This window comes from Lichenostomus cassidix, chromosome W (genome assembly GCF_008360975.1).
Source record: "Lichenostomus cassidix isolate B80296 chromosome W, HeHo_3.0, whole genome shotgun sequence".
Classification (NCBI taxonomy): domain Eukaryota; kingdom Metazoa; phylum Chordata; class Aves; order Passeriformes; family Meliphagidae; genus Lichenostomus; species Lichenostomus cassidix.
The window spans coordinates 22290205-22301039 of record NC_139510.1 but is presented as its reverse complement, the minus strand read 5'-3'; the positions used below and the strand labels follow the sequence as shown (position 1 = coordinate 22301039).

General features: G+C 44.8%; 1 protein-coding gene and 1 long non-coding RNA gene across 2 annotated transcripts; one reads left to right on the top strand and one right to left on the bottom strand.

The window, feature by feature from the left end:
- Positions 1-4588: 4588 nt before the first annotated feature.
- LOC146425694 (uncharacterized) lies at positions 4589-6877 on the bottom strand. The gene is made up of 2 exons (XM_085041723.1): positions 5789-6877; positions 4589-5385 (listed from the first exon to the last, which is right to left on the bottom strand). Exon 1 carries the CDS (start codon positions 6875-6877, stop codon positions 5843-5845), a length of 1035 nt encoding a protein of 344 aa, XP_084897849.1. The 3' UTR covers positions 4589-5385; positions 5789-5842.
- Positions 6878-9116: 2239 nt separating this feature from the next.
- On the top strand, positions 9117-10597 carry LOC146425693 (uncharacterized). Its single transcript, XR_014846627.1, has 2 exons — positions 9117-9333; positions 10234-10597. It is a non-coding gene; the product is annotated as an uncharacterized LOC146425693 (long non-coding RNA).
- The last annotated feature ends 238 nt before the right edge of the window (positions 10598-10835 follow it).

Here is a 10835-nt window from a genome sequence, read left to right as displayed (position 1 = left end):
CTTTTTGCAAAAGTTACTTGCCATGACAACCAACCATACAGAAAGGACTGAACCCTCTTGGGGACATGAATTAAGCACACATTGTCACGTTCTTGGCTGCTTGAACAGCCCCGCACAATGGCTCAGAGACACACCTTGTCTCCACCTTCTCCTCAGCAGTTCTAAAATTTTTCCTCTGCAGCAGTTAATTTGCATTTTCTCTAAGGCAATTTGGCTGGCTGCTTGAAGGGTAAAGAATTTTAATTAAAAGCATTCAAGCAAACCTTTGTTCAAAAAAACCAAAACAGCAACTCAGAGTAACCCAGGCAGGAGATTTTAACCTTGAAATAGTTAATTACAAAATTTGGTATATCTTTTCTACAGACATTTTTGCTTTCAGTGTCTCTTTGGCATCACTTTTGCTTTTGCCTTTTTTATCCTTTCTTACATACATTTGCAGTATCTCTCTAACCAGTTTCTTCAGGGCTTATTCAGCCCTTCTCCAGCCCCCACCCGCACTACTCCCTGGGGGTGCTCACTGTCCCACAAAGTCATTCTGGTGACCTAGACAGAACTCTTAACAGACAATTCACATTTCTAAACATTCCCTCTGCAGTATCCAAACGCAGCCCTTCCCCCTTACTCTTACTTGATTGCAAGTTCCATCTACTACAACATTCTATACAACCATATTTCAGCAGTTACACACAGGAGCTCTAAAGAGGTATTTATTAGATTCAATTAGTTATTTTTATCTTGCGGGCGTCCCCGTATAAATTTATATGCCGGCAAAAATACCAATTAACACAGGTAAAATTTTGCACACACAGTACATGTACACACATTAAAAAATTTCAGAAGCACTCGAGCAAATAGACAACATCACTTCCTCTCACAATTAATACACGCGCACTAAGTTCAAGTTTCACAACGGTTTCCACACACAAAACACAGAATTTTAATGGCAAAATCAAATAGAGCAATACTAGAATGGTGTTGGGGTCCGAGCGTTCTCAACTCAGCAGCCAAAATCCCTCCATTCAACAATATAATCTGCCCCCCTCCAGACACTCCAAACCAACGGTTTATATATGACCCACACTCGTTCACTCTTTGCCAGTCTCTTCGCTTTTCTCTGGCCGTTTCTGTTGCCAGAGAACGGAAATGTAGATAAAGCTCCATTCTCGCTCCGTGTCGGAGACACGTCTCATTCATTCACACTCACACAGCAACAAAATATTGACATAGTAACACAGTAACAGAAAAACAACAGACAGAACAAAAATCACAGTATGGTGTAATACACTGGAGTCCAACCCCTTAAAGGTACCTTTCACTATAGCGGGGTCCAACCCTTAAAAGTACCTTTTCTTGACAGCGGGGTCCAACCCCGGGGGTCCAACCCCTTGCCCGGGACTAATTTCGGGAGACCCAGTCTCAACCCACCCTCGGGGCTAGCACCCCGGACCTGCAGGCATTTATTTTAAAAGTAGCAAATACCTTAATTTGGTGCAGATGGTCCTTAGACTACTCCCGCCGTGAGCCAGAGGACAGCTGAGCTTCCCCTGAAAATTCAGGGTCGCGACTGGAAGGTCTGCTTACCCCAGGATCAGGCAGCCGAGCAGAGTCAGGGTCCCATCTGGGTCGCCAGTTTGATTCGCCCCAATCGAGCTCAGAGACACTTCAGAGACCAAGTCAGAGAAGTGGGTATTTGCTTTATTCGGTGCACCGGATGTGTGGGAATTGATTCCACCAAACACACACACCTCAGTACTCCCAAAGACACAGTGTTATAGGTAACATTCATGAATATTCATTACATTCCCCAGGATAGGAGTAGTTATACAAATTACTTCTCATAAGTCATTAATATTACTAGCGATTTCTTGTACTCAATGGCAAAAGGATTCCTTTTGCCCCCTTTTATCTTGATAAGATTAAGGGAATCCACAAGGCCAGAACTGACAGGCGCCGTGCTGGTGGAAGGGGCAAAAGCTCAAAGAAACAAGAATGGTTGAAGTGCAAATAGATTTGTGTTTTCTATTTGACCACTCCTTTCTCACTAATCCCCTATGACCTTCTAACTTCCAAGGGTATTGTTTCTGCCTTACTGGTGTGGCCCCTCATTTGAGGATAATATTCACAGGTTCAGCTCTTTGGGAACTCCCGGGAAATTCACTGACCCACACTATTGGAATGATAGAATCTTCTTTGGGAATTTCACCACAATTCTCCTGTATAAAAAGGGCAGCTACTTCGACAAATTTAGTTTCAGGAATCATAACTTGCATTTCCCCTTCTTTGCAAAATTTAATTTCCGCTTTGTGAAAAACGAGGTCCACTCTCCTGTTAGGATCAAAAAGGTTTAATAAAAGACAATAGGGGACAGATAAAAGCAAAAGGTCAGCGCTGGGTGCTTTGGCATTCAGCCAAAAAGCACACCTGGTATGGACAGAGATACCCTTTACATACCCTTCAGCCTAATGTATATTCATAAACAGTTATACATATTCATATTTTTCTCCAGACTATTTTCACAGAATCAGAAGGTTGGAAGAGACCTTCAAGATCATCGAGTCCAACCTATGTCCCAACACCTCAACTTAACTAAACCATGGCACTGAGCGCCACATCCAATCTTTTTAAACACGTCCAGGGATGGTGATTCCACCACCTCCCCGGGTAGACCATTCCAATATTTTATCATTCTTTCTGTAAAAAACTTTTTCCTAATATCCAACTTATATTTTCCTTGGTGCAACTTAAGACGGTGTCCTCTTGTTCTGCCAGTTGTTGCCTGGAAAAAGAGACCAACCCCCACCTCACTACAACCACCTTTCAAGAAGTTGTAGAGAGTGATAAGGTCACCTCTGAGTCTCCTTTTCTCCAGGCTAAACAACCCCAGTTCCCTCAGATGTTCCTCATAGGGCTTGTGTTCCAAGCCCCTCACCAGCCTTGTTGCCCTCCTCTGGATGCGCTCAAGTGTCTCCACGTCCTTCCTGAACTGAGGGGCCCAGAACTGGACACAGTACTCAAGGTGTGGCCTCACCAGTGCCAAGTATACGGGAAGAATGACTTCCCTGGTCCTGCTGGCCACACTATTTCTGATACAGGCCAGGATGCCATTGGCCTTTTTGGCCACCTGGGCATACTGCTAGCTCATGTTGATTCAGCTGTTGACCAGTACCCCCAAGTCTCTTTCTGCCTGGGCACTGTCCAGCCACTCTGTCCCCAGCCTATAGTGTTGCAGGGGGTTATTGTGGCCAAAATGCAGGACTCGGCACTTGGACTTATTAAACTTCATCTCATTGGACTCTGCCCATCCATCCAACTGTTCCAGGTCTCTCTGCAGAGCCCTCCTACCTTCCAACAGGTCGACACATGCTCTCAGCTTAGTGTCATCTGCAAATTTACTAATGAAAGATTCAATACCCTCGTCCATGTCATCAATAAAAATATTAAACAGAACTGGTCCCAACACAGACCCCTGAGGGACACCACTGGTGACTGGCCGCCAGCTGGATGCAGCACCATTCACCACCACTCTCTGGGCCCGGCCATCCAGCCAATTCTTAACCCAGCAAAGAGTGCTCCTGTCCAAGCCGTGGGCTGCCAGCTTTTCCAGGAGTATGCTGTGGGAAACAGTGTCAAAGGCTTTGCTGAGGTCTAAATAGACAACATCTACAGCCTTTCCTGAATCCACCAGGCGGGTTACCTGGTCATAAAAGGAGACCAGGTTGGTCAAACATGACCTACCCCTTCTAAACCCATGCTGGCTGGGTCTAATCCCCTGTCCATCCTGTAGGTGCTATGTAATAGCACTCAATATAAACTGTTCCATAACCTTCCCTGGTACCGAGGTCAGGCTAACCAGCCTGTAATTACCAGGATCCTCCTTCTTACTCTTTTTATGAATGGGCATCACATTGGCCAGCTTCCAGTCATCTGGAACCTCACCAGTGAGCCAGGACTGTTGGTAAACGATGGAGAGCGGCTTTGCAAGCTCATCTGCCAGCTCCCTCATCACCCTGGGATGGATCCCATCCGGTCCCATAGATTTATGAATGTCCAAGCAGCTCAGCAGTTCCCTGACTGCCTCCTCTTGGATAACAGGGGGACCATCCCTCTTCTTGACACGATCTACCAACCCAGGAAGACAGTTGTCCTGAGCACCATGTGTCTTTCCAATAAAGACAGAGGCAAAGAAGTCATTAAGCACTTCCGCCTTCTCATCTGCAGTTACTAAATTCCCTTCCGCATCTAATAGACAACAAAGGTCGGTCTTGTCCTTCCTTTTGTCATTAAAATATTTGTAAAAACATTTTTTATTGTCCTTTACAATGGTTGCCAAATTGAGTTCAAACTGAGCTTTGGCCTCCCTAATTTTTTTCCTACATGCCCTAGCAGCCTCCTTAAATACTTCCTGAGAGACCTGACCCTCCTTCCAAAGATTATATATCCTCTTTTTGTTCCTAAGTTCCTTCAAGACCTCGTTGTCCATCCAGGATGGACGTTTGCCTCGCCGACTCATCTTTCGTCGCACTGGAACAGTCTGCTCCTGTGCCCTCAGGATCTCTTTTTTGAAGTATGCCCACCTTTCCTGTACTCCTTTGTTTTTAAGGGCTGCTTCCCAAGGAACTCTCTGAATAAGTCTCCTAAATAGGTTAAAGTCTGCCCTCCTGAAGTCCAATGTAAAAGTCTTATTGATGTTCACCCTCATTTCACCAATTATTGAAAACTCTATAATTCCATGGTCACTATGCCCCAGTTGTCCTCCAACCACCACATCTCCCACCAGCCTGTCTCTATTTGTAGACAACAAATCTAGCGTAGCCCCACCCCTGGTGGGCTCACTCACCAGCTGCAACAGAAAATTGTCCTCCACCCACTCCAAGAACGTCTTGGACTGCCTCTTTTCTGCTGTATTAAGTTCCCAGCAGATGTCCGGTAGGTTAAAGTCACCTACGAGAACAAGGGCTGGTGACCCTGAAACATTCTCTAGCTGCTTATAGAATAAGTTGTCCACTTCTTCATCTTGGTTGGGTGGTCTATAACAGACTCCCAGTAGGATGTCAGCCTTGTTGGCCTTCCCCTTAATCCTTACCCATAGGCATTCAACTTCATCATCATTAATTTCAATGCCCATGGCATCAAAAACCTCCCTAATGTAAAGGGCCACCCCTCCACCTCTTCTCCCTTTTCTGTCTCTTCTGAAGAGCTTGTAGCCATCCAGTGCAGTGCTCCAGCTATGTGAGTCATCCCACCATGTTTCCATGATAGCAACTACGTCATAGCTTTGCTGTTGTACCGTGGCTTCCAGCTCCTCTTGTTTGTTACCCATGCTGCGTGCATTAGTATACATGCACTTCAGCTGGGCTACTGATTTCACCCCTAACTCAGGCTTACCTAACGTAGCGACGAGAGGAAACTCACAGCATTCTCAATATGAGTTATAAGCAAGCTTCGTTTATTTTAACGCGTGTGCTCTTTTTGTACTATTACCGTGTTTTTTATTTATTAATCACTAATCTACTCGTTAATTGCAGCAGTTACAGTTTACATTTCTTTCACATTCCATTCCCACATCTACAAGGTTTTCTCCCTCATTCTCTGTTAATCATAAGTTTCCTCCCGTACATTCTTCACACAGCTGCATCTTTTGATATTTTCTCACGAAGCGTTCCCAGGGGAAGCGAGCTGCTGCGGCCTGTACATGGCCTGAGTGCTACTTAGCTTAACAATGATCTTGCTCGCACAAACCTTCTAATAAGTCATGTCCGTGATCTTTAAGCCATTGTGTAACACTTACCATCCTTGGGCCTGTTTCCAGAGAGCCCAGCTGTATCCCCTTCCCCCTTCGAACCTAGTTTAAAGCCCTTTCAATGAGTTCAGCCAGTTCATGAGCTAAAAACCTTCTGCCCTTAACAGAGAGATGGAGCCCATCTGGTTCTAGCAGACCAGGTGCTGTAAAAGTTTCCCCATGATCAAAAAACCCAAAATTCTGCTGATGGCACCAACCCTTGAGCCACTTGTTGATAATGTGGGCTCTCCTATTTCTTTCATCATTTTTCTTTACCACCAAGAGGACTGAGCAGAACACTACCTGAGCTCCTGCCCTATTAACCACTTGACCCAGTGCCCTAAAGTCCCTTTTAATTGCCTTGATGCTCCTCCTCTCAATCTCATCATTGCCAGCCTGGAGTATCAGCAGTGGGTAGTAATCAGAGGGCCGAATCAGCCCAGGTAGTCTCTTGGCGATATCCCATTCCCGGGCCCCAGGGAGGCAACAGATCTCCCTGTGGGATGGGTCTGGTCGACATATGGGGCCCTCTGTTTCCCTAAGAAGGGAGTCACCCGCTACCACTGCCCTTCTTTTCTTTTTAATGTTAGAGGTGGTGATCTGTCTGACAGGTGAACCACCACTGGGGGGATCACTGGACAGATCATTCTCCTCTATGTCCTCTAGCTGATCTTCTAGATCCAGGGCCTCATACCTATTCTGAAGTGGCACCTGGGTAGGTGAGGGGGGTAAGGAGGAATTTCTATTACCTCCTCGAGTGGGGACCCATTTCCACTCCCCTTCATCCCCCAGGTGTCCTCCTATTGCCTGATAGTGGGAGGCATAGGAGTCTTCTGACTCCTGGTGAGCCTCCCTCAAGGATGGAAGGGTAGAGCTCCACCAATCTATTTCCCTTTCACTTTCCCTAATACTCCTTAGTCTTTCTACTTCCTCCCTAAGCTCAGCCACCAGTGAAAGCAGGTCATTCACCTGGTCGCACCGCAAACATGCTTCTTCTGCATCGCCCCCTGGTACCGCCGATAAGCTCAAACACTCCGCACAGGAATGGGTCTGGACAGACACATCCTTTTTGGGAACTGATCCGCCTCCTCGGAGCATGTGCAGTCGCCTTTCATTGATTCTGTTATCGCTCCCAGATTGTGGTTCCTGCAGGCAACAGGTGCTGATAGTTGGAGTGTCAGAGGCAGGTCCATTTGTGGGATGTTATCCAGTTCAAGCAGACAGTTTAAGCATTCTAATAAAACTATAACAGCTATTTTACTACTATTAAACTCAGCTAGTACTAGAAAGAAAGACCTTAGTCATCATTACACAGCAATTTTTCACAACCAGGCTACCTCTATAAGAAAAGAATTAAAACAATACACATAGTATCCATTGTGATATTTGCGAAAAGCCAACATTATGACATGTATTTATCACAGCTTCTAATTTCTCCAATAAATCCCTACCCAATAATGGCTTTGGGGAATTTGACATATAGAGGAATTGGTGAGTCACCCAGTGTTTTCCCAACTTAAATTTTAAAGGTTGGAAGAAATGCCTTGTTTCACTTACCCCTGTGGCACCAATCAAATTTACAATATCTTGACTCAATTTCCCTTTTAAAGTATTTAACACAGAATATGTTGACCCCCTATCCACTAAAAATTCAACATCATCTTTCCCTAACTTAGCTACAACCAAAGGGTAAGCCGGGGTAAGCCCTTCTGTCCCCATCAGTCCCTATTCACAGCTAATTCAGAAGCTGGGAGTGTCCTTTCCATCAGCATCAGACACTTGTTCTTTCAGTGTCCCTTTTTCTTGCAAAAAGAACTTTGATCTTTATCTAGAGGAGAAGTACTCTTTTTCAATGCATTAGATGAATTTTCCTGATCATCCCTCTTACCCTGCTGGTGTCTATCCTCATCTGTTGAATCCCTATTTTGATATAATTTCCAAGCTATGTCAAACAATTTACCTATTTACCTATGTTATGGCTCTCATCCATCTTTTGCAGCTTTTTCCTTATATCACTTGCAGATTGACCTATAGAGAGATAAACCAGGTAGGACTTCTCTTCAGGGGCCTCGAGGTCCAGATTTGTGCATTTTTGTGCAGCCTATTTAGGCCTATTCAAGAAGTCTGAAGGAGTTTCATTCATGTCTTGTCTTATTTTGTACAATTTGGACCAATTCACTGCTTTAGGAATGGCACATTTTATACCAAATACCACCCAATTCTGATGACTTTTTTAATCTCACCATTTGTTCTGTTACATTAGGGTCCCACCCCAGGTCATTTAAAGGGAAAATATCATTAACTGGCCCTTGAAGAGTTCCAGCTGCTGTTTGAGCCTCTATAGCAGTTATAACAGTCCTTCTAACCATCTCTTTTTCTCTTTCATCTAATAATGTGTCCATCATTGCATCTAGATTGCTCCAGTCTGGGTTTTGTGTCTTAATTGCCTTGTCTACAAAATTCACCACTTTTTTCTGGATTTTCTCTGTACCATCCAACTGAGGCTTTCTACTGCTGCAATTCCATAAGAGAAAAGGGTGTTTTAATGTAAATTAACCCTTGATTAGTCACAGCCTGCCTCAAAGGGGCTTGTATGGCTGGCTCTTCCTTTTCTGGTTCTTCCTTTTTCTATCTGGTACTTTTAGCTACAGGACTGGGTGCTTCTATAGCTTCCTGTGCTTCTTTTCCCCTTTTTCCTCTTGGCTACAGCAGCTTTGTCCTCAGTATCTTCTTCCGAGAAACTCTGTATCTGGGCTATCCGACTCACTTTTAATCGGGGCTGTTCCTCTGGTACTAGCTGTTATATCAGCCAGGTGCCAGTCGGGAGTGATTCAAAGGAATCTACTCCACAGTAAAGTACTCTAAAGTAAAGCACACCTTTATTGGCCTGGCCAGGGGGAACATGCAGGGGTTAACACCTCCATGAGCATGTCCACCATGCTCACTTTGCAAAGGTTATTTATACATTTACAAGTTCAGCATCCACCCTTGTTTTGTTCATTTATCTAAAAGGCACAGTCTTAAGGGTTGGGTTCTTACATAACTTCTAGTTTCCTTATCTTAGGGCTACAAACACAGCATACTATTCTTATTTAATACATTAATCACACACTTATTTTGCTAACACACACACAGTTTTACTATTACACATTTTGTTGCTATATTAGTGATACTTCATCTATAACTGCGTATTGATTATGTTCCTATTTTCTATTACATATAGAAATTGCACTTTTCTACCCTTTTGTGACAACTCTCTCATTTGTCATTAAAACTAGCTTCTCTTGTCTACAGTAGTCTGCATGCTTCTTCCTTCTCGCTTAGCCCAAAGTGTTGGAAAATATATCAGGTTAAAAATTTTGTATAACTTTAGTCAAAAGTTTTTTTTGTCTTTACCCTGGGAAAAGGAATTTTAGGTTTCTTTCAGGGCATTGTTCTACCAGATGAGGTCTGGTGGACTCATCATATCAACAGATTGGGAGTGACCCCGAAGATAACCAGAAAGATAAAGACTATTAACAGAACATCCACCGGGTCCTTGTGGTTATCAACAGGTGTCGGGGGTTGAGAATTTCTTCCCATTCCTGTTACTAAGCAACAAATAGTCCGATGTTCAGAGCGATCAAGTCTTTTGTAAAAGACAAAAGCTGGGTTTTTGGGCAGGGCAAGGTAAGGGAGGAGCCGGCCCTGGGAACGCTCTCTCGTGGTTCGGACGCTGAGAGGAGAGGCTGCTGGCTCTTTGCTTTCCAGCTGCTACCAGAAGAAATCCAACTGTGCCCTGTTTCTCTTCTCTCCTGGCTGGGTGAGCTTTGATTCAACTTTTCTCCTCACGGGGAAGGGCACGTTTTCCCCCCCCGGGCTGCGTTCCCTCGTAGCTGCTGCCGGGAGAGTCCCGCGGCCCCTGCTGCCTGCCCCCGCCCTCTGCCGCACGAGACCGTGGCGTCTGCTGTGACTGCAGAAATTCTTGCTGGCCGGAGAGAGAGAGCGCCCGCTCCTACTGCCCTGTTCTCTCGCTGCCCTGAGCTGTTTCCTGCTGCCCTGCGTGTTTCTCAGCCCGTCCGCCATTGCAGCTGCCGGACGGTGACCTGACCCTGCGCCACAGCGCCACCTGCAGCCGCTCGGGAGTCATCGCACCTGCCCTGGCCGGCCGGGAGCTCAACAGCGCCCCTGCTGCTTGCAACCGTGATTGCACCACACGGGAGAAGGCTCAGCAGCTCACGTTATCTGCTGTTTGGTTTTCTGGTTCTAGTTGTGATTTGCTATTATTGTTATTGTTTGTTTATAGATACTAGTAAAGAACTGATACTCCTTTTTCCCATACCTTTGCCTGAAAGCCCTTGATTTACAAAATTAAATAATTCGGAGGGAGGAGGGGAAGAAAAATCACATCCTCTGCTCTAGGGGAGGGTTCAACCTCTCTTGGCAGACACGTGTCTTTCAAACCAAGACAACAGGACATGATGGCTATCACAAACAGCTACCCCAGACCACCTCCAGCAGGGCTGAAGACATCCTGGCCTGGAAAAAGGACTGATAAGAAAAACTGAAGAATGAAGAATCTAATTAGCATCAGAGGCGAGGAGATTCGGATCCAATGAGAAACTGAATACTGGGGGTTTGCTCAACTTTAGACCAATGAACACTGACACAATGCTTTCCTATGTATTTTTACTGTATAAAATATCTGAAAAATCGAGTAAAAGCTATGTATCATGGAATGATTCTCTCTGCACACCCGGGCTATGTGTGGATGAGATGATTTCTGTGGTACATCCTGGCCAGATAATAAAGTAATGCCTTGACTCTCTAACATTAAAATGTTGTTGGAAGGTTTTTGTAATTTTTTTCCACAGATTCGGTGACAAAACAACTGGAAAACAGAGACTGATACAAATCAGGATGATGTGATTTAAATTGTTCTTTTTGTGCCTGTTATCTGCACAGTTGGTAACCATGATTCAGATTTGGTTCCAAAATTTGCATGTGACATTAGTCCAAAATGTCTCCAAAAGCTCTTCATAAGAACAAGTTGTCAGGGTGGTATTGGATATGTGAA

What these genes read in the sequence shown, in the direction of transcription:
- LOC146425694 (XM_085041723.1), bottom strand. Translation starts at nt 6,877, where the DNA reads ATGCTCCGAGGAGGCGGATCAGTTCCCAAAAAGGATGTGTCTGTCCAG.